Source organism: Trichoderma citrinoviride (genome assembly GCF_003025115.1).
Source record: "Trichoderma citrinoviride strain TUCIM 6016 unplaced genomic scaffold BBK36scaffold_2, whole genome shotgun sequence".
NCBI lineage: Eukaryota > Fungi > Ascomycota > Sordariomycetes > Hypocreales > Hypocreaceae > Trichoderma > Trichoderma citrinoviride.
The window spans coordinates 24,481-46,951 of NW_020194710.1; the positions used below are offsets into that span (position 1 = coordinate 24,481).

General features: G+C 51.7%; 6 protein-coding genes across 6 annotated transcripts; 2 read left to right on the forward strand and 4 right to left on the reverse strand.

Annotated features, from left to right (window-relative positions):
* Window positions 1-173: 173 nt before the first annotated feature.
* Window positions 174-2,071, forward strand: BBK36DRAFT_16652 (MFS general substrate transporter; the record flags this gene model as incomplete). The annotated part of the gene is made up of 5 exons (XM_024897784.1): window positions 174-720; window positions 781-878; window positions 932-1,044; window positions 1,112-1,297; window positions 1,360-2,071. 5 exons carry the CDS (start codon window positions 174-176, stop codon window positions 2,069-2,071), a joined length of 1,656 nt encoding a protein of 551 aa, XP_024752558.1.
* Window positions 2,072-2,196: 125 nt separating this feature from the next.
* Window positions 2,197-3,855, reverse strand: BBK36DRAFT_1110591 (hypothetical protein; the record flags this gene model as incomplete). The annotated part of the gene is made up of 2 exons (XM_024889603.1): window positions 2,197-2,897; window positions 2,952-3,855. The coding sequence occupies 2 exons, from the start codon at window positions 3,853-3,855 to the stop codon at window positions 2,197-2,199; spliced, it is 1,605 nt and encodes a 534-aa protein (XP_024752559.1).
* Window positions 3,856-5,895: 2,040 nt separating this feature from the next.
* BBK36DRAFT_913 (peptidase M20) lies at window positions 5,896-8,197 on the forward strand (the record flags this gene model as incomplete). Its single annotated transcript, XM_024898586.1, has 2 exons — window positions 5,896-6,480; window positions 6,530-8,197. 2 exons carry the CDS (start codon window positions 5,896-5,898, stop codon window positions 8,195-8,197), a joined length of 2,253 nt encoding a protein of 750 aa, XP_024752560.1.
* Window positions 8,198-8,395: 198 nt separating this feature from the next.
* On the reverse strand, window positions 8,396-10,390 carry BBK36DRAFT_1134155 (general substrate transporter). The gene is made up of 4 exons (XM_024892210.1): window positions 10,204-10,390; window positions 9,859-10,144; window positions 9,691-9,801; window positions 8,396-9,616 (listed from the first exon to the last, which is right to left on the reverse strand). Exons 1-4 carry the CDS (start codon window positions 10,297-10,299, stop codon window positions 8,400-8,402), a joined length of 1,710 nt encoding a protein of 569 aa, XP_024752561.1. The 5' UTR covers window positions 10,300-10,390; the 3' UTR covers window positions 8,396-8,399.
* Window positions 10,391-12,823: 2,433 nt separating this feature from the next.
* BBK36DRAFT_1165528 (hypothetical protein) lies at window positions 12,824-13,258 on the reverse strand (the record flags this gene model as incomplete). Its single annotated transcript, XM_024894790.1, has 2 exons — window positions 12,824-13,056; window positions 13,156-13,258. 2 exons carry the CDS (start codon window positions 13,256-13,258, stop codon window positions 12,824-12,826), a joined length of 336 nt encoding a protein of 111 aa, XP_024752562.1.
* A 2,476-nt stretch (window positions 13,259-15,734) lies between these two features.
* Window positions 15,735-16,526, reverse strand: BBK36DRAFT_1137691 (hypothetical protein; the record flags this gene model as incomplete). The annotated part of the gene is made up of 1 exon (XM_024893186.1): window positions 15,735-16,526. The coding sequence occupies one exon, from the start codon at window positions 16,524-16,526 to the stop codon at window positions 15,735-15,737; it is 792 nt and encodes a 263-aa protein (XP_024752563.1).
* Window positions 16,527-22,471: the final 5,945 nt, after the last annotated feature.

Genomic DNA, 22,471 nt, shown 5'->3' on the forward strand with positions numbered 1-22,471 from the left:
CTTCAAGGGCTGTATTAGTCGAGTCCCGGTGATCGAGGGAGGAAGCAAGTGAGATGTGAGTGTGCAAATGCCATATAAAACTACCCATCTCTGAAGCGATCAAGTCATGGCGATGTCAGCAACACCATAACCTCTTCTTGAACCTGGTATTCGTCCCTTCCAGTGAGATCAGCATGGCTACTCCAAAGGAGAACCACGATGTCATCCATCTCGAATCCCCGACAAACCAAGACAACCCCAAAGCCACGTCCAACGAAATCACTCCCGTCCCAAGACCCATCACCGATCTCCCACTCACAGGCAGAGACAAAGCAGCCCAGTTTCTCAAACAAGCCACCCAGTCCCCCGTCATCGTCACCCCCAGCGACAACGACCGCGTCCTCCGTAAAATTGACATCCACCTCCTTCCCATCCTCCTCTTTGTCTACTGCCTCCAGTCCCTCGACAAGACAACTCTCTCCTACGCATCAGTCTTTGGCCTCCTCGATGACACCCATCTCAAGGGCGAACAGTTCTCATGGCTGGGATCGGTCGTGTATGTCGCGCAGCTGGTGTTCCAGCCGCTGGTGGCGTATGCCCTGGTGAAGCTGCCGGTGGGAAAGTTTTGTGCGACGATGGTGTTCTGCTGGGGGGCGGTCTTGTGTGGAATGACGGCGGCAAAGGATTTTGGGGGGCTGATGGCTGCGAGGTTGTTGCTCGGAGCGTTCGAAGCTTCTGTTGGTGAGTCGCACTGATTCTATGTCGACTGGTGAGAATGATCAAGGCTGAAGCGATGGAAAGCCCCGACGTTTATTGCTGTTGTACAAATGTGGTATCGCAGAAAGGAGCAGACAACTCGCAATGCGTCGTGGTATGCGATGCTTGGAGTCGTCAACATGGTAAGAACGTCAATCTCGAAATCGTACCGCTACTCACAACATCCACATCACAGCTTGGAAGTCTTCTCTCATATGGCTTGGGCCACATCAAATCCATCCTCCGACCCTACCAGATCATCTTCCTTTTCTGTGGTTGTATCACAGTCGCATTTTCCCTAGTCATGTAGTACGTTCAACCGCGCACCTTAACCCCCCTTTCTCGGAACATACCACCTCTTCTGACATACACCTAGTCTCTTCATGCCTGACTCCCCAATGGAAGCAAAATTCCTCCGAGAAGATGAGAAAGTCATTGCGATCGAACGACTGCGCATGAACCAGATGGGAATTGGCTCCGGCGTCTGGAAATGGGACCATGTCCGCGAAGCAATGCTTGATCCCAAGACTTGGCTCTGGTTCTCTCTAATGCTCACCATCTCGTAAGCTCCAGATTATTCTGCCATCCCACTGTCATAACTAACACCGATCGTTCGTGGAATAGGATCCCTAGTGGTGGCATATCTACTTTCGGACCCCTGATCATCCAATCTTTCGGCTTCGACTCCTTCACCACGATCCTCTTCAACATCCCCTTCGGCGCCGTTCAAATGATTGCAACCCTCGGCGGCGCCTGGGTCTCCGACAAGATACACATGAAATCCGCTGTCCTCCTAGTTCTCTGTTTACCCCCTATCGCAGGCTGTGTCATCCTTCTCGTAACCGGCCGCTCTCCCTCTGATCGAGCCGTCCTCCTCGTCGGCTACTACATCATCTCCGTCTATCCAGGCATTTCCCCCCTGATATACTCTTGGTCAGGTCAGAATACCGGAGGTGATACTAAACGAAAAGTAACCACGGGTATGCTCTTCATCGGAGCAAGCGTCGGCAACATTATCGGCCCGCAGCTCTTCAAGCCCAGCGAAAAGCCTCGCTATGACCGCGGCCTGCGCTCAAACCTCGCGCTTTTCGTGGTGCTGGCCGTCTTGACTGTGGCGGGCATGCTCTGGATCAAGGTGCTCAACAAAAGGCAAGCAGCGAGACGGCGGGCGCTCGGCAAGTCGGAGGTGATTCGCGATCTGAGCATGATGGACAGGAAGAAGGGCGGTAGTGCATATGATGAGGAGGTGCTGAATGTAGGGGATGAGAATGTCGGCGACAAGGCGTTTGAGGACGCGACGGATCTGCAGAATGAGGATTTCATCTACGTTTATTGAAGGGTAACAATAGCGAGTGGGTATATGATCTAAATTCTTCCAATAGAAGCCAGAAATCTATAACGTTCCAAATAAATAAAGAGAAGAACAAAGCTCTACGTGCCAACATATGTATAGATGAATGATCAGATCGGAAGGCTGGGTTCTCCGCCTTCGCTGGGCTCGCGGCCGGCCCACTCAGCCATGGTTGCGCCACGCCGAAAGTGAGACGCCAGATGATGGACCCTCTCCTCCCAGCTATGCATCTTGAGCTGACAGAAGCCGCACACGCTTTCATAAGTATCCTGATGGTGCTGTAAGAGATGTAGGTTTGGCTTCCATCCATCCCACTTTCGGCAGCGATGGAACTTGTGCAGGTGTTGCCATAAATGGTCCTTTCGAGTGAATGTTCGCTCTGATACGGGACGCTCGGCGCAAGACTGAAACTCGTGGGCCTGCAAGTGCTCATCTGTGGGTGATGTCTCGCCGCAGAAGATGCATTCTGGCTCGCTATGATTCACTCGCCATACAACTTGTGACTGGTCATCTGGAAGAGGCACCTTGCATATCCACGAATCGAGGCCAGGTAGATGGATGGACCGCTCGTGGCGCACCCAGTCATACTTCTTTTTGAAGCTCTGGCGGCAAAAGGTGCATTGAAACATGTGAGCCTTTCCACGATCCGCTGCCGCTCCTGCAACGACCCTTGGGCGAGACGGACCAGCTATCAGATCGCCATCGCCGCCGTGGATGGAGCTCCGTGCCGATAGGGAGAAGATGCCTGCATCATCGGACTGATACATGGAAAAGGCAGACGACCCAGAGTTAGATGATGCGTCGTAGAAACCTGATGGGTGCTGGTTGAAGATGGCCGACTCGCTGCTGGCCGAAGAGGGGGCACCGTCGGTGGCGTAGCTGCCGTCATAGGAGTAAACATAACCATCTCTGCCCCCTTCATTTAGCTGGTTAGATATGGCGTTCTCGATCGCCGATGTAGAAACCGGCTCCTCATTTGGGGGCGAGTGCCTCCATCGCTCCATCGGCGACATGCCGGCAAGAAACGTCTGGGGCATTGGAGACCCTTGCAGGAACACTTTGCTGCTGTTGTTGAAGTGAGACTGGGCGGTCAGGCGATGGCGGCGTCTGGCATTGGCGAACCAGTTGATCACCTGCGTCTTTGTCAGGCCGCTCTGCTCGGATAGCAGACACTTTTCGTCTTCTGATGGATACGGGTGTTCCTGGTGAGTGGCGAACCAGTTTCTCAGAACCCTCGTCTTCTTTACAGAGCGGGTGCTGTTCCGCTTGTATGAAGCTATTGACGATGATCGGGTTGGGGCTGGAGCAGCGTCTCGCTCAATGCGCCATCTTGTAGTCCCCTCGAGGGGGGTAGAGCCGTCAACCTCCTCGCGAACACCATGCAGATGGCCAATGACTGGAAGGACAGTCTCGTAGGCGGAAGCTTCTCTCTTGCCACGCTCCGCAAGGCTGCAATCGCGGTAGAGAGCTACACAGCTGGAGCAAGAGCTGACGGGATTCGGGTTAGCCTCCGTGGTCTGGAGGATGAGGCACTGGAGTCGTAGCCGTTGGCAGTAGTTGCAGGGCACTGGCGGCCGATGGGCACCATTTTTTATGAAGAATTCGTCGATAACGTTGAGGTTCCTGGCAACCCCTTGCGTCGACGGCTGCTGCTGCTCGTGATGCTGTTGTGGTTCCGATGCCCAGAGAGGCTGGGCGTGACTGGCTGAGCCCGGGTCGAGCGGCAGCGGAGAAGTGCCATCAAAAGAAGAGCCGGGGCCACTGAGCATCCCGGGTCCGAACTCATACTGAAACTCGGGGAACACGGAGTCCCCACCGGCCGGACTGGCATAGGGACTGCCGGCGTAAGGGTCCGAGGGAGAGAAGAAGGAGGGACCAAAGTGGTCCATGGAAAGGGAGGTCTGCAGTTGACGAGGGTCTTGATTGGCGGGCTGCTGCTGCTGCTGCTGCTGCTCAAACGGAACATCATGAGCCGCCGGGTCCGATGGCTGGCTGAAGGAGTGAGGGTGAGTGTGTGTGAGAGAGTGCGACTGGAGGTGAGGATGAGACCGAGACTGGGTCTGAGGCTGGTGCGCCTGCATGAGGCGGTGCTGGTCGTCCATCAGCCTACCAACCTCGTCCACTAGAAACAGCCCGTCATCCATGGCAGCAGATCAGATCCGCTCACAGTCCCAATCCAGGACAGGAGACCAGAGCAGAGACTGGCGTAAGCGCTCACCGTCTCACGACCGCCTCGTCCCTGATGTGAGCAGACCGCCGCCTGTCTCAGCTGGGCATCCACGTCTGGCTGGATTTGTGTATCTCCTGGCACCTGGCAGCTCCCGCGAACAGCGACTGTCTCGTGTTACAGGGCTTTGTGCACAGGCTAGCGGCTCCAATGCGCTCGTTAGTCTGCGCAATGCCCCCGTGGATCGCCTCTTTGGCAGCGCTTGAGTGACGCAGATAGGCCACTGCCGGAGCATCAAACGCCGGAATCGACCAACCACGGCGTCCAGCGTCGGACTCGGGCCTCTGCAGCGGGTCTGCCGTACGATCTCCGGTCGGGGTCCCTCTTGCCCTTGCTCTTCTCAATCCCCTCTGCCGCCAAGTTGTCCGAGCACAGAATTGCGGTTGGCGGAGAGCGGAGAGGGCGCACGCTTGGGAGATGAAAATGCTAAGAGTGACATGACCCATCAGCTTTGGTCGTAGCAGGAGGGCGCCGATTTTTGGGGGTACGGTGTCTCTTGGATAAGATAAGCGGGTCCAGGCACGTGCCCAGCACGGCTTGTTGGCCACTGCGCCCTCCGTCTACAGGGAGCTACAGGCGGCTTCAGGGCCTGGGCCTGAAAGTTACAGTGGATGGCTGTGCCTGGAACGACAGCTGCATGTATTAGGGTACCTTTAGCTGTTAGTGGGAGTCGCATCGAATTCATGCAGCTTCAGGCCACTGTGAGGAGACCGATGGCGATGATGCTATCACTACACAAGGTAATTGCAAACACGAAGTACACTCTGGTCCAATTGAGAGCAGATACGCCTTCTCATACATGAAGAGGGGCTTTCAGCTTGTTGTTTCGCATCAAATCACACCAACAGCGCCTTCTGATGACATTGAAACTTCCCTCGGCCAAGCCCATGTGCTGGTATCAGGTACACGCCATTGGACGGAGTTTTCTGGCTGCTGCTGCGGTTTCCTCTTTCAGAGTGCAGGTGAGTCGAGGCCCGCGAAAAGCACAAGCTACAGCGGGAGTTACAGCGCCTTCTGCACATGGGGAGGGGCAGCACGACCATGAACGTTGTCGCCACGATAATACTTGGGTGTTTGAATTACAAAGTCGGCGACGGAAAAAGCTCATCATCAGATGTGAAAATAAAAGAAAAAAGGAAAAAGAAAAGAGTTTAATCATAAGACATCAAAGCAGAAGATGAAACAAGCGCATTGGATAGCGTTCCGCTGACATGCCAAGCGCAGCTCTCTGCCCACTTACCATCCTGGGCTTCTCTTGCAGACTTGTCGTCACTAGCATCAAAAACCGCCAGCCACTGGCAAGCTGAGGATAGTCCAATTCAGTCCAAGGCCGTCCATGTAGACCCAGTTGATCCCGGCCAACGGCGGCATGGAGAGATTAATGGAATCGAGTCAGGATTTACATCAAACCTCTACTCAGTCAATCTCTACAATTACCAGATAAAAGGCCAGTCGAGCCCCTCACAGCATCCTCTTTCCCTCTACCAGACGCTTGTGTTCATGTGCTTTTCCCGTTAATCATCCTGTCTGGTACCTATAACCTTCACTTCACCCCCTTTCCCATCTACCTCCGCCTCACACAATGAGCCGCCGTCCCGTCTACTTCAATCCCTTAGCCAAATCATGGACGGCACCGTCGCCGGATGACCCTCAGCTGGCATACCGCTTCCATTCAGAGTTACCGGCTTATTCTCCGACCAAACTGATCCCTCTCGCGGACCTGGCGCAGGAGCTCGGCGTGCGCTCCATTCACCTCAAGGATGAAACAAGTCGGCTTGGGCTCCCTTCGTTCAAGATCCTCGGCGCCTCATGGGGCACGTTTCGGGCCATTATCCAGCGACTTGGCCTTCCCCTAGACTCTTGTCTGGGCTCTGTCAAGCAGAAGTTGGCATCTTCGAGTATCACCCTCTACGCAGCCACGGATGGCAATCATGGCCGGGCCGTTGCTCGCATGGCCTCCATCCTGGGCGTCCCAGCCCAAATCCACGTCCCTGTTTCCCTGCACCAAGGTACCATTGATCTGATAAAGTCAGAGGGTGCTCGTGTCGTCATCTCAGACGGCTTCTACGACGCTGCCGTTGTTGACGCCCAAGTGGTGGCTGCCAAAGACGATACCGGCCTTGTTGTTCAGGACTATGCATCGGGCAACTACGTTCAGATTCCACAAGTACGTCCATCACGTCTTCTCAACGGTGCCCAATGCTAACGTCTCTCAGTGGATTGTCGATGGCTACCTCACCATGATGCTGGAAATCGACGGCCAGCTGGGCTGTACTACCCCTGACCTCGTCGTGGTGCCTGTGGGCGTCGGATCTTTTGCACAAGCCGTCGTAACACACTACAAAAAGCCCGGAAAACAAACTACAGTCTTGACCGTGGAACCTGATACGTCTGCCAGTCTGTGGAAAAGCCTCAATAATGGCGAGTCCTCTACCACGTCGGAAAAGGCACCCAGCATCATGGCGGGGCTAGACTGCGGGACGCCCTCATCGATCTCTTGGGCTGTCCTACGACACGGGGTCGATGCTAGCCTCACAATATCCGACTACGAGGCTCACGAAGCTTGCGAATACTTGAAGTCTCGAGGTGTTTCCGCAGGACCCTGTGGAGCCGCACCCATCGCTGCGCTTAGGAGATTGGGGCCAGCGGATAGAGAAAGGCTGGGTCTAACCAAAGACTCGGTTGTCCTTGTCTTTTGCACGGAGGGTGCGAGAGACTATGATGTTCCTCACAGCGTGGCGTGCGATGATCCCGTCGAGCTAACGCAGACATTGGTAAGAATCAACTCGGCCAATCCGTTTCTTGGTTCGGTCCCCGGCCCTGGAGAAACCGTTATTGCCCGCTATATCACTGCTTGGATGGAGCATCGTGATATTGAGGCTCATTGGATTGAGCCAACGCCCGGACGGCCTTCTGTGGTAGGCATTGTTCGCGGATCGGGCGGTGGCAAGACCCTTATGCTTAATGGGCACATCGACACTGTGACCCTTATGGGATACGAAGGCGATCCCCTCAGCGGTGACATCCGAGACGGAAAGCTCTATGGCCGTGGGGCCGCTGATATGAAATGCGGCGTAGCAGCCGCCATGATCACTCTAGCCAACGCAAAAAAGCACACACTTAGGGGAGATGTGATCTTCACAGGCGTGGCAGACGAGGAGTTTGAGAGCATCGGCACGCAGCAGGTATTGGAAGCGGGTTGGACAGCTGACGGCGCAGTTGTCAGTGAGCCCACAAACTTGGATATTCTATACGCGCACAAGGGCTTCGTATGGTTTGAGGTCGATATCCATGGCCTCGCGGCACACGGCTCGAGATACGACCTCGGTATTGATGCTATCAGCAAGGCAGGCTATTTCCTCGTCGAATTGGATAAGCATGCAAGCCATCTTACATCGCAGTGCGGCGATGCTGTTCTTGGCCCAGGCAGCATTCACGCCTCCCTCATCAAGGGTGGCGAGGAAGTCTCGTCCTACCCTTGCCTCGCTCGGATCCAGCTCGAGCGGCGAACCGTGAACGGCGAGACACCGGAAACTGTAAGGAAAGAGCTCGAGGAAATACTCGACGGCCTGACCAAAACAGTCCCCAACTTCAGATACAGTCTCCGCACCACCTTCCACCGGTCTCCCTTCAAGGCTGACCTTGCCCATCCCTTTACAAAACTCGTCCACAAGCATGTGGGTAGCACCATCGGCAAGGAGCCAGTTGTCTCAGGTGCCCCCTACTGGACGGACTGCGCACTATTAGAAGACGCTGGGATTCCGGCATTACTCTGGGGGCCCAAAGGTGAAGGGCTGCATGGGAAGTTGGAGTATGCAGATGTTGAGTCGATAAAGCAGGTCGCAGAGGCATTGACTGCAATCGCTATGGAGTTTTGCAGCTAGCATCTGCTCTTCAAAAAAAAAAAAAAAAAAAAAAAAAGATAAGAACAGGTAGAAAGCAAGAAGAATAGATGAAACGGGGACTGTGCCCATATTGTTTACGTTGTTATTTATTACTTTGACGACGGATGTCCTCAAATCGCCTCATATCTTGCATGGTTGTTCACTGATTATCTGTCCTTGCATCATTCATCACTACCCGCTCTCAGACGTACTCTTCAGCCTCGGTGGTAATAGCCTCCGTCTTCTCCGGTGGAATCGACGCCGTGAGTCCCAATGAAGCCGCAATGGCAAACAATCTCTCCTTCTCCTTCAAAGCAGTCTCATCACCAAAGACGCGATCCATGTCCTCCAAACTGCGACCTTTGGTCTCCGGCACGCAGAAGTACGTAAACACCAGCCCGATCAAGCAAAAAGCCGCAAAGAAGATGTATGTGCCCCATTTCAGAGTCTCGAGCATATCCGGGGTGACCAGCCCAATGATGAAGTTGCACATCCAGGTTGAGCTGGTGGTGATAGCCATGGCCTTGGATCTGCTGCCCAGGTTGAAGATTTCCGAGGGATAAACCCAGCCGATGGGAGCGAAGGAATAGGAGAAGTTGATGTCGTAGATGTAGATGAACGCAATCCCGACCCAGCCTGCTGTGGCATGTTGACTAAGTGCAGAGCCGTATTTTCCAACAATGGATCCAACGATGATGAGCGAAATGAAGGTGCCAGTCGCGCCGCACATGAGGAGGGGTCGTCTTCCGACTCGATCGATGAGGAAGAGGGCGGGCAAAGTGCTCAAAGTGTTGACAATCCCGTAAACACCGGTGGCCAAAAGGGATGTCGTGTTGCCTGAAAGACCCAATTGCCCAAAGATAGTCGGGGCATAGTAGATCAGGGCATTGCAGCCCTGGAACTGCTGCAGAAACATGATGGCGCTTCCAATGAACACACGCTTGAACGTAGGCCAATTCGATAGCAAGCCGTAGTATTCAGCGAAGAAGAGGCTGACGCCGCTCTTTCCGGGGTAGTTCTCTCGCGTGTGGGATTCGTCAAACATGACCTCTGCTTTGATAGAGAGGTACTCTTCTCGTAGGGAATCGGAATCCGGATGAACGCGGCGGAGGCGAGCCAGTGAGCGAAGGGCTGCATCCTCGTTCTTGCGCATGAGATGGAATCGTGGGGACTCGGGGTAAAAGATCATTCCAATTCCGAGAATCAGTGCAGGAACGATCTGCAAGGCAAATGGGATTCTCCATGCGGCTTGGCTTTGTCCAGTGCAGCCGTCGGGGCCGACATCGTTCTCGGGGTTGAAGGTCGGCTTATCTGGAGTGCCACCTGAGTAGGGAATGTCGGGGGCGCAACGGGTGCCGCCAATGTACTGGGTGCCGTATTCCAGCCAGTAACTGATGAGAATGCCCAGAGTGATGCTTACTGTGAGGAAGGTTGCCATTTAGGAGAATGAACGATGATAGAGATATGGGATGAGCTGAATTGCTTAGACTTACGCTGCTGTAGCACCACAAGGGTTCCTCGAACGCCAGCCGTAGAGACCTCCGACATGTACATGGGCACAATCATGGTGAGCATACCAACTGCCAGGCCTGCAACAGCTCGTCCTATAGAAAGTGTTACTTTAGCTCTCAGCATGGCAATTGAGATGGGGGGAGGCTTACCGCCGAAAAGCATGCCGATGGTGCTCGCGCCAGCCTGCAGAGAAGAACCCAGGAGGAACACCACAACAGCGGCCATCATGGAACCCTTTCTACCGAATCGGTCCGCAATCGGTCCATTAAGCAAGGAGCCCAACCAGGCTGTCAGAAGCAGCGTAGACACAAACCATCCCTTGAAGCCACTGTCGAGATAGATTTTCGGGAAGAGTGCGCCGAAGTTCTCCATCCCGAGAACACCTGAGACCACGCCTTGGTCATAGCCGAAGAGGAATCCACCGAGTGATGCGAACTGTATTGCTGTGTCAGTGGGATGTCGTTACACGGCTTTGCATTTACATGTGAACTTACAGCTGAGAGACCAAAGATGTACGGATTCTCCCGAAGTTGACGGAACACACCCTTCTTGGGCTGCATGGCAACGCCATCTGCCGGATTGGACGACATCTCGCAAAGTGACCGTTGTAATAAGCTTTATAATCCACAATGCAACTTCACGATAGTGCCCAAGCTCGGATCGCACCAAGAGCAGTGGATCAGCGGGCCTTTATATAACTTCTTTCCCATGTCACCACGTCTGTGTCTCGGTGACACGCCATCGGGTCTCAATTCTCCTGACCGCACATACTGCAGGGTGACAGTCGCCCTGTGACCAGGAAGCTTTCTCTCCGCATTTCCCCTCAGCTAGTATGGGGCATGAAAGAACCGTAAGTCAAGTTTCCACGTTCTATGTGGGGGGAAAATCGTCATGAGGTCCAATGGAGTGGTTTTTCCATGGGGATATCGATGGAGAAAGCGCCCTTTGAAAGGTGAGATCAGCGCAAATAGCCGCACGCATGTACCCTTAACGAACGAACGGCGCGTGTGGGGGAATAACGCGGAGAGGCCAGCCGAACGAACAAGAGCCGTTCGGAAGTTGTACGAGGCCCAGGGTTCTCCACATCGCTGGCACTGGCAGTGGAGTTTGGGACCAGCAAGCTTGGAAGTAGTTTCGCCGTGACACGGAGGACATGTTTGGTGAGGGTCACTGTGATGCGGTCCGATGAGGGTGGTTGGTTTACGGTTGACGCGCGAGTCATGGCTGTCGGTTTCTCGACGCGGCTTTTCGGTGGAATAAACTCGCAGATGAATCATGCAAGAAAATGATTGGTTTCCGCCTGAGCAGCCAGGAACAAAGTTGCAACAACGGTGGCGGACGATGGGGAAATTGCGGAGAAGCACCAGCTTGGTGGTGCCCCGGACGTCACTGAATAGTCTACTATGTACTGTGAAGTGGTAGTACGAGCAATTGGCGTCAGCCGAGGCCGGGCGACAACCGGAGTATGTCAGAGCCCCGGCTCTCAATAAGAGACCGAGAAAGATCGAGAAAGGAACTACCACAGCGAAGCATCCGCTACCATGCAGGTACAAGATGATGAGGGCGAGGTTCATGGAAGTATAGAGATTCTGACAATGCCTACTGTTGTTTGATTACCGACCGAGACGAATATCTGTCATGAACATAAAGTTTGTGAGCCATGGTGCTGTATTGAAGATGGCTAATTAGGTACCTAGTCTACACCCAAGCTTGTGGTGATACAACTTAGTTGAGAAGGATATAGAAAGAGACTGCCTATCCATAGAAGGATTGGCATACTACCGAGGATATTGGATCACTCATACAGTTGGTGACCTGGCTCTACAGCCCGAGCGACAGGAATGTAACAGAGCATCATCGAGTGAGGTCGAAGGTCAATTGCATGCGCAGCCCAGAGGAAGACGACTTGGGAATGTTTCATTCACAGATCCGTAGGCAGCTAAGACCAAGCTCAAGCAGCGTCCAACGGAAGCATACATATACTGGTAAGCCGCGTACAGGCGTGCCGATCCCATCAAACTGATGATGATGGACATCCTCCATTTCGATACTGCCACAACGTGCTTAGATGGCACATCTTTACCACCTTTCAATTATCCTCTTGAGCGTGGTTTGTCGAGGGGTTGCTTGGGCCATCTGTAGCTTGAGCTGCTAGCACTGCGTTATTGACAGTGGTGCTTTTGGGTGCAGTATTCGACTCTGCTCCACGTGTGGTCTGTCCACTATGCATCAAACGCGACGTGAAATCGTCTGTCTCCTCATGAGGTTACATGTCCATAAATTCTCACTCTGCTGGCTTCCGGGTGAGCAGATTGATGAGATCCAAAGCAAAGATCAAGCTCAGGTAGTGCTGGTTAAGTTGATGACCTGCTCTTGAATTCACGAATTCTTTGCCCATGAATCTGCTCTCGGGATGATCGTGGACTTTTCTCTCGCGAAGGCTAGCACCCCTCTTCAAGTAAGAGCGACGCAATATGACCAAACTGTTGGCATTAGTCCTTCACTAAATAAGCAATAATTCGTTTGTTGGTGGAGATTGAACCAAATTACCATGGGGAATGGCAAGGCGGCAGCTCCCGACCACGCAGCGTGCCGAGTGCGGTCTTCGACTGCGTTAGATGTTCGGCCAACTCTTGCTTCATCGAAGGTCAGCAGCCAGCAGCTGCTCAAATCGTCTTTTACGCTGGTTATGGTGGACGCAAGGGCGAATGTCTGCTGGCAGGTGATAAGCAGATGGACGGCTTGCAGAATGCATAGTTGTACTGCTGGCCGCGATCGGGGACGCGACCTCTTGTCAGATAAGGTATAGCCTCAAAAGGAGAGGCGCTAGTTCACTCATATGCCGAAAGCTACATATCCGACGGTATTCCCGGAGCCACGGGGAAGTGAGAAATAGTACCACATCTCTTTTGTTGTTTAAGCGCTGTTCTACTATGAGCCTATCTCCAATACCCTTCTTATAGAGCCGTACAGCATTACCCACGAAAGAGGAAGGCTTATAATGATTGGCTAGCTACAGAACGGCCTGTATGTCCAAATCTTGACTACCATGCCCATTTCCCCGTTTGTTTCATCGTCTGCTCAGACAGAAATACCCACCAACCCTTGATGTCTCTAGGAGCAGAGGAGGCTCCGGTGCACGTTGCAGGCGAGGTTGGCCGAGGCATCACGGCAGTTGCTGTTGAAGGAGCCATCATCATTGTCCAGCCAGATAGAGCCGCCGCAGCCCTGCAGCACGTACTTGAACCCGTTGTCGAGCGGGTTAGCGAGATGGACGCCGCATGGGTTCTCGCCTTGATCGTTGATTCTATCCCAGCGGCAGGGGTCGTCGCCATCAACCCACATCACTGATAGATAGAGAAGAGGCCTCAGTCAATATATTTCAGGCCAGCTGGAGTCATATCCTGAAGACAAGACTTGATAGAACATGGACCATTACAACGTACCATTGAAACCTGCGGCAGTCCCGATAGCAATAGTAGCCTCAGTACGCGTTGCAGACAAGGCCAGAGCCAAGATGGTGGGGATAAAGTCTCGTGAGAAGAGCATATTGAAAGGCTGAAAAGTTGTCTGGTTGTTTACTTGATGAACGGGCTTGTTGTTGTTCTTGGGACGAATATTGGGAACAGAGGGTCAACGCTACCTCTTTATATAGCCCAGTAATACTCTTCAAGTTCGGCGATAGTTTGAACAAACGAACGGCGGACTTACACATGGTAGTTTGGCGTAAGCAAGTACCGCTTTTCCCTTGTACTATCAACTTCCTAATAAGGTACACCAGTAGAGTTCTTACTCAATGCCAAATAAGCATAAGCAGGCGAAAAGCAGCGGTCTACAATTACAAGATGCCGGATGACAGCTCAGCCTTGCGCGCGCTGTCGAGAAAAGTGGATGAATCCTGCGCGGCTGTTGTCCGTGGCGAAAGGGAAAATCCCTTGTAGTGTACGCGAATGAATGTTGTAGTTGTAAGGAGTAGTATACCAGCCGTAGGATTCTGCCTCGGTCTCTTTACTTTCATCTGCTAGACCTGTTGATCCTATTTTCAGATACGAACTGGACCCTTCGCCTTGCCACCAATGGAGCTTCTCAACATAGCCATTTACAGGGTTCTTCAATCTGACTGCCCATTGGTTCCACTCTCTGTTCCCGAGTGCACTTCGCGGTGATTTACCAACTGTATAGGCTTCGTTTGACGAACGAATCCGACTTCGCTTGAGAAACGAATCGACGGAGTTTTTTCCGGGGTAGTATTGTGTCCGGGGGCGGATGTTATAAGTGCATTAGGGCTGATGCAACCTCCCCATTCACCTACCTTTATGGTTGCTGACTTATTTTACCTTCCTTAAGCATCAGAAAACATGTAGATCTTCAGATCTTCTCACAATCCTACAGAAAGCTGGAGTTACGTCCAAAATAGCATCTCGCACGGCAAGTCAGAAAGTAGGACGATGAGCCCCTATTGTTCCTTTATTGGGCACAACGCATCCGCAACTTGTGACGCTAAACGCTCCCTGGAAGACCCTTCGTTCGTATTCAATCGCCAAACACATACGGAAGCGCCCGCTGTCTTTCATTGGTCGCAAAACGTGTGCAATTAACGACTCCAAATGCATACTGTAACGTCCAGTGTCCGAGTCAACATGCTTGCCGTATGTACTTGCGGTAGCATGAGCTGAACAGAACTTCTACTTCTCAACGTTTTGCCTTCTGTACTTCGTACATCTCGTGCTATGAGTTGATGACCAGAGAAAGACTGGCACCGAGGAGACAACGAGTGACCTTCTCCCTGTGCGTACATGGAGCATCTAGCCCAACGATGAGCAGCCCGCTTAATGTCACGCGGTCACGCGAGCGTATCCCTATCGAAAGGTTAATTGTTACCTCTACCTTATACACAACCCAATACAACGCTTATCCCTGAATCTTCATCGTATTGCGAGCACATGAAGGCCATATTGGGACTTTGTTGGCCCCGTCGAATGGCCCGCGAGCTCCGAGGATGACTCTGGTAGTGAACACGTTGATCAATGAATTTGTAATTGCCTTGTAATGCTGCCTAGATCAATTAGGGTATTAATATTTCAGACTCGAAAGATGTAGCCAAATATATCGTGTTTCCTCGTACGATGAGAAGTTTTATATATCTTAGGTAGCAAGCTTGTTATCCTAGGGTATTCCAATACGTGGCTTAGCCCATGGCCTGTTTGGCATCCTGCTGCAAAAGCACCGTCAAGAACCCAGGGACCCGTTCGCGAGCACCGGCCGTTGTGCGTTCACCATATATTTTGCTGAATTGACAAGCAAGTCACGGCCGTTGGGGATGTCTATAACCGTGGAACAGATCGAATACTCATACCATAATACGCAGCCGAAAATCCGGTGTCCTGTCGAGCTATCCTCCTGGAGTCAATGACTTTCATTTCACTCGCTCTGAGGGCTTTAACAATTAGAGAACGTCGCTTACAAAATATCATCAGCAAGTGCCTGAACAATAATAAAGATAGCTGGGTCTCATAATCTGCGGCTGTAAGAATTGTGTTAAACTACAGGGTGCCCTTACTCCGGTCTGATCATATCGGGTTCGTGTGGCTCATGACTATATAGGAGGTCCTGCCTCCCAGACCTTGTATTTGAACAGCTAAGAGCTCAACACACCAACAATGCACTCACTGCTGTATTGTCATCTCTCCCTCTCTACAGAGTGGCTCTCCGATTGGCAACGCGGAAGCTGGACCATTCTTACAGTCAAATGAGGCAGAGTCTATCAAGTCACCAACGATCGCACACTTTTCTTTGTTTCGCCAGTCAAACAGAGTGTTTCACTGTTCAAATCAAAGTTATCTGGATGCATTTCACTACTAAGTTCTCGGGCACTTGGTCTTAAATACGAATTTTAGCTTCATGTTATTCGTCCTGATGGAAAAGGCAAATGTAGCTAGAACTAGTGCTGTTCTAAAACTGTCTCCTTGACCAACGTGCCATACCCTCTCCGCCAAGACTGAACAAGCTTCGATTGCCCTTATATTTACTCGTATTCGACAGTCACGGTGCCGCCAGAGACCGACGTCGAGGTGATAATGTCTCCCCTCGAGTCCTCCAGGTCAATAATAACGGCAGAGCCGCCCGGTGTCACGGTTGCTCCGTTAACGACAGCGCTGGCTCCAGTGAAGGTAACAGATCCAAAGTCGGCGAAAGGAACCAGCGAGCTGCCGGAGGTGAAGTCCTCGACAATCCACTCGGCGCTCGTGCCGGGCAGGGGCGAGTTCTCTCGGGAGAACGTGTGGGACACAGTTCGTCCACCGCTCGACAAGGTGGTTATACCACTGTTCGTGCCAGTCTTGGTGGCGGTAACGGTAACAACTGATCCAGCAGTCACAGAGATTCCGGAGTATTCGACCAGCGAAGCCGGGAGGTACTCGTACCAAGCCTCGTACAGGTATTCGCCATCCTCGACACACCAGAGGACGCCAGTCTGGATGAGGTCGGCATCAGAGTAGCCGTCGATTCCCACCCATGCAGCACCACAGTACTCATCGCGAGAACTGCCACCAGCAGGAGGGCTGGGCCTGGGGACCGTGAAGGTGCCAGAGACCTCGGTAATGCCTGAAGTCGTGATAGCGGCACCAGCCCAGTTCGTAGACACTGCGTCGGCAGTTCCATTAACCTTGTCGGAGCCGGCTTGGAACCTGTTGGAACGACGGGCAGCACTCCGGGCACGGATAGCATCCATAGCCGCCTGCTTGCGAGCGGCAAGAGGGGATGCCAAGGCGGCATTGACGATCAGGAGAACATTGGCGGCGAAGGCGAGGGACTTCATCTTGAATAGCTGCGGATGAAGTTGGTGAACTTAGGTGGATGATTGTGATGCAAGATGCACGGAGAAGGTTCTGAACCAAGACGTTGGTAGATCTTGGAGTCTTGAGTGAACTGCTGTTGCTGGACTGAGTTGAGACTGGCTTCAAGAGGGTCTTTATATACTTGCAATCTTCTTGGCATACACTGCCCCGACGCATCTGCTGATAGCCCTCACTTCTACAAACAAGGACTTGAAGACGCAATCGCGGCGGTCGAGATCGAAATAGGAATGTATGAATGTACGAGTTTCCGCTGGAGCGAGAGAAGCCATTTGTCTAAACTTGATGATACCTTTTTCCCAGAGTTACACGTCATTAGCTGCTGGTCGAGCCAAAAGTACGACACCTTTGGGGAAAAGGAATCACTATCTCGAGTCTTGAGAATGCCCGGTTCTGCAACCTGCCTATTACAGAGAGCATCTCCGATAAGAGAGTGGCTAATGGCGTCCTCAGTAGTTGAAGCATCACGGAGGACTAGAGACACCGGCCTCGAGGCTGGACGAGTCGTATGCGAGGGCTACGAGAATATACGCTCTAGCAATCAGCTTTGGTCTCAACTTGGTGAAAGTATTTAGATGTGTTACGCGAGATAAAAAAGAAAAGAACATCATCGTGTAACATAGCTGGAATATTAGATAAAAGGCCGTCCAACTCAAGAGATTGGCTATTCTTCCATATGCCCTTATTGCGGGACGGTGCCTGGCGCCTGTATTGGAGGCTGCGGGCATATCGAGATGTAGTATGCAGCCTTTGTAATATATGACCATGTAGGTAGCTAGTCCAATAAGACATGCTCTTCTACCATATTCACGTCATCGGTATTAAGCTCAACCACTGCTGGAATCCCGCATGACTCGGCCCGTTCTATCTCCACGTTCCATCAAGCAAGGCTGCTTTCCAACTGTAAGTGAAGTTTTTTCTTCCCGGTGTGCTTCGCAAGTAGAACAAAGGGCCAACGCTATCTCTGAGTCGCCTTCTAAAGCATTGCTGCTGCAGCTTTTTCACGGAGCGGCTTCTTACCCCTATGAAGGCTTCGTGTTGATGAGGATTTCATCTCTTCCTCAATGAGCAGAGCACAACTCATCTTCACGTACCTCTCGAGTCGCTTCATCCGTGGACGCGTTAACCAGCAAACGCCACTGTAAAGCTGAGTAGCGCCATCAATGCAGAGTGGGGATAATTCACGCCAAGGATGCTGTAGTTACAATGGCACGGAGATAACGGGATGCAATGCTACCCCATAATCGAGCTTGGCCTGGCACATCTCTTGTGATTTGCGTGATTCCAAGCATAAGGTCGTCGCCATCTTCCCGCATTTGAGTAGAACCTTCCCGTTGCGATCCAAGGCCGATACAGCGCGTATAGTGGCTTGCATGATGGTTTGGGAATGAAGTTATCACTTGAGCACTATTACTCCCTAGGTGGGGGGAAAGTCATTTATTCCCGTCGATCGAATGCTTGGCGATAGAACGGACTTATGGTTGCCGTAATGTACAGCTCCCATGTCGGCGATTTATCGTATGAAGTTGATGTTGGGTAACTTGTAGATATATTCCCAGGAGGATAGACAACTGGCGATTGTCGTCTGTTTGAATCATCGTGCCATCTGTTGAACACCTAATATAAGTATTGTTCGATTAGACCAGTTCACATTTGCGTACTCCTGCTGCCACGATTTTACCTGCTTCTTGGCTGAGAATGAAAGGTTATTTCTGTCTGCTTCGACCCAAAGACGTGAGGGATATCGGGTAGTCCTGGTCCACTCGCCTAGGTCATCTACCCCTGCACTTGCCTGCAGTAAACAAAAGGGCTTGCCTGCATCGGGAGGTCCAGTGGCCGGCATATAAGTCCGTATCGGACAGTTCCAACGGATCAATCGGCAAACTATGTCGCATCAAGATGGATCTGCGCCTTTCCCCGCGATCAGGGCGTCGAACAGAACAGAAGAGAATGGGTGGAGGCCCGCTTTAGGCGAGCTCCGAATCGAGCACTGACGACTCTCTTTCTCTTCGATAGAACTTGAAGAGAAAGTCCCCCAAGCAGTCATTTGTATCCCTAGAATCTTCAACTTAAAATATTCAACAGCAAGCTCAACTATGCTGCATATGTCAACGACAGTGGATGAGAGGATCAAGGAGAGGGAAACTAGCTCTGTTTGACTGACGACATATTCTCCCACTACTGCGTACCCTCCTCACCCTCTCCCAACTCAAACTAATACGAGGCTGGCCTGGATAAATCACGGTCTGTGTGTGGTTGCACTGCATTTGGTAACCACATAAGTTCATGCCGTGGATGATGTGGTGATGCGGCAATGGACATAGCACGTCTAATTGTGCTTTGGACGAATGACTTATGGTTTCATCCATTGGCTTATATCACCACCCGAAGCAGGGCTCCTTCTTGAAAGTGATAGAATATAGACGCTCCAATCACAACCTACAACAAATACTAAGCTTAGATGTAGGTAAATCCTCGCCTGAGATCGATCGCCAGAATGTGTTTCTCGTCTGCTACTCCGTAAACAAAGCACTCGTGCGTATCGAAGAAGAACATGAAGAACAGGTATGGAGTAGTCGGTAGAGAAGATCAGGATCAGCAGGCCCCATAGGATCTGCTCATCGATCATCAGGCACATACGACCATAGGTAGTGGAAAATCCGGGTCCTCAAAAACAAACCACTAACCGGCAAACTAGTAGTCAGGTGGGTCGCCACTGGCGAACACTGGCTGTTGTATGTTTTTCTTCGTCCCTTTTCCTTTTGTTATCCTCTAGAAGAGCCTATGTAACTTTGTGGAAATTTAGGGGCCATAGGAGCTGAGGTTCGTAGAAGTTGTAACGTGGGTAATGTGAGATTATTGAAGGGTGTCTGTTTAGTTTATTGCACGCGGAGATCGACGGATCTGCGGTTTTACGAACATATTCCCAAGGTGTCAGGATACGTGCAAAGGCTCATGTGCATACAAGTATAACAACATGGGCGAAGCTGCATTGCGACTTTGCCGTCAGAAGTGGTGAAATCGTCCCCGGCGTCTCTAGTTACCCTTCCAAGTTCACAACTGCCGATGTATAACTAGAGCTGGCTTTATATACTAAAATCTTAGGAGAGGTGTCCAGCAAAGAGGGGATTAAAAGGTAACTTCGGCGAGGTTGTCTTCAGGATATAGAAAGTCTATAACGACCAGCCTGAAGCTACCACGGTGAGAGCTTGAGCAGTGAGCCGGCGATCATGTCTCTTTTGACTTAAAGTCTACACTTACAGAATTCCAAATATGCCTACATGTGCTCCTCCTCACCTACAGATGACAAATAGCGTGTCACAGACAGTCACGAGAACTATCTGCGGAGCCAATGAGATGTTGAAGACTGATGAATTAGCATCTTTAACAGCAGAAAAATGAACGACTTCTTCCTGTCCGGACGTATAGTACGGCAATATTGAAGCCGTAGGTCGACAAGTATTAACTACAGACGTAATTGGACGAGATATACGCCACGGCCTGCCCTACCATTTGGGATTATTTGATGCGAAGATCAGAATCGATATACTGTAAGATGAGGCAAATAAACCGAATGTGAGATAAACAGGTACACTATTCGGGATAATAGCTCGAGAGAAGGGGTAGAGAGGCATCGGCTCTTCAGACGAAATAGAATGAGGAAAAAGCACTACCATGACCTCAAAAAGACCTACGGCTTGCCTTTGCTGATTCTTAAAGTGTCACAGCTATCAGCACAGCGCGGGTAGAACTCGCGAGAATTACCAGACTGATCGTAGACGACGAAGAAGAACCCCCAGGAGTAGTTCTTGTGCCAAAGATTGGGGCCGTTATCAAGTGATAAGCGGGTAAAGCATTCGGTATATTTATGCTCGTTGATGTTGATTGTTTTGCAGACATAGATGCTGCCTACATTCCCCTGGTTCTCTGGGCTGGCGCCCTATCAATGAAAATAGGTGCACGGCATTCCTTGCGAGTACAGACCAGATCAACAATCCAAGAGAGGATCAGATGAACCACAGTCAAAGCTGTGACAGTCAAGCGTGCTAATATGGAGATTGTCGTTGATGGCAAAATAGTAGTTGTCTTCGTCGTATGTATAATCGCCCACGACGGTCTTGACAGTGCCGTTGACCGTGTTGGCATCTGACCGTAGAGTCAGTTTCTCGAAGAGAACGTCTCGCGCTAATCTTCCTATGAGGTCGACTCGCGAGCGGATATTACTGCTGCCGCTGGTGTCAACAGTAGAGCCGTCTGGAAGCTCGAGGCAGGCACCGGTGTGTTTGGACTCGGCCGCGGTGGTGACACAGAAGCCATACTTGGGGGATTCTGCTTCACGTTGGCAGTTGCTTTGACCTCAAGAGTTAAGGAGCTCCCGATCGTGTGATCAAGAACATTTTCAGTGAATAGGTGGTCCGAGCCACCGGAAAGGTCGGACAAAGAACCGTCGCAGTCGAGGGAGCTGAGCTCCCCGTCGACCCATACTGAAGAGTGTTGTCACTTGTCAGTTTGCAAGACAACCCCGACCACGATCAGCTATGATGGTGTTGCCGATTTTAAAGCGACCGAGTATCTTCTCTTGTCAGGGCTGCTGGTGAGGCGAACGGATGCTGCTGGAGTCAAAGTGATTCCAGCTACGATAGGCTCGGTCGGTGCGTCCAGGCTACAACGGTTGTGAGAACCTCTCAGCAAGCGACATTATCCATAGACATTGATGTTAGCGACGACGGCTTGTGCTATCAGGTCTGGGTGACGGATGTCAAAGGCGTTCAGACTCAGTATCTCACAGGAAAGGTAGAGGATCTGTCAGGCAGCAAAAGGATGAAGGCAAGTGAGATACCCCAAGGGATATCATCCTCAATTACTCGTACACTGGCACCTTTCGGCCCGTGAGAAAGTAAAGCCATAACGCCCAGGGCCGAACGATCGAGGTAGTTGACGTCGACTGGCTGCGGGCATCGAGCGATAATATGATACATCTGTGGTCATTAGGACACCGGTTCGGCCCCGAGCCCGTTGGCCAAGATGCCTTCGGCTCGTCCGCGGTGGGGATCCTCAATTAGCCGCTGCGGTCTACATTTGAGCAAACAGACGCCTCGCAGGGGAAGCGGCAGACTATGGGTAGCGGTGCGCTCGAGGCGCTGGAAGAAGAAGCGGCACATCTACGATGCGTTGCGGGACACAATCCGGCGACAGGCTGGAGGAGACTCATGGATGAGAGGTATTTGGAGTGTGTGCCTAGGTGTATTGCCATGCGGACGATGCTGAGTCGACACATATAACGCTGCTTCCTGGGGCTAGATAGCTTCTACAGGTTTGACCCAACAGCATCGATCAAAACTCTTTGAAGGCTTTCCTGGCAAATTGAGTTTCTATCTGAACACCAGCAGCAGAGTTGACGTGACACTCAACAGCTCCGTTCATTGTGTTGTTGCATACCGCGAGCGCGACTTATCCTCTGAGCCCTGAGTGGCGTGTTTGAGGCCTTTATCCGATGCCCGTGATTGAGCTGCGTAGAATCCACCGATTTCCTTGGAGGCAATCAGTATATACTGTATCCTTCTCTTACAGCCGGTATGACATCAAATGTTCTTCATAAATGACAATGCTTGGAGGACTGAGACCAGTTGGCCAGAGCTGTCTTGACGCGAGGCTGATGGAGAAGCCCAAGATTCCGCCCCGGCACCACCTGAAAAGAAGGATGTGTAGATAGCTTACTTGTTAATCTGGGATTCTCTTTTGTCAATTCATATTCTCTTAAAGAGCTTTATAGAGCGTTGACTTAGGTCAAGTCGCATTGGCAATTGTCATCGGGTTTGACCGCAGCTCGCTGTTGAACAAGCCCGAGAGCCGAGGCAGAGCAAATCCGACACTGATTTGCTGACAAGTCGCTGACAAGAGCACCCCC

Bases quoted from the DNA above. Each gene is read 5' to 3' on its own strand.
- BBK36DRAFT_1134155 (XM_024892210.1), bottom strand. From the start codon at position 10,299: ATGTCGTCCAATCCGGCAGATGGCGTTGCCATGCAGCCCAAGAAGGGT. The intron at 10,145-10,203 runs GTAAGTTCACAT...ACAGCAATACAG, and splicing joins ACATCTTTGGTCTCTCAGCT to TTCGCATCACTCGGTGGATT. The intron at 9,802-9,858 runs GTAAGCCTCCCC...CACTTTCTATAG, and splicing joins CATCGGCATGCTTTTCGGCG to GACGAGCTGTTGCAGGCCTG.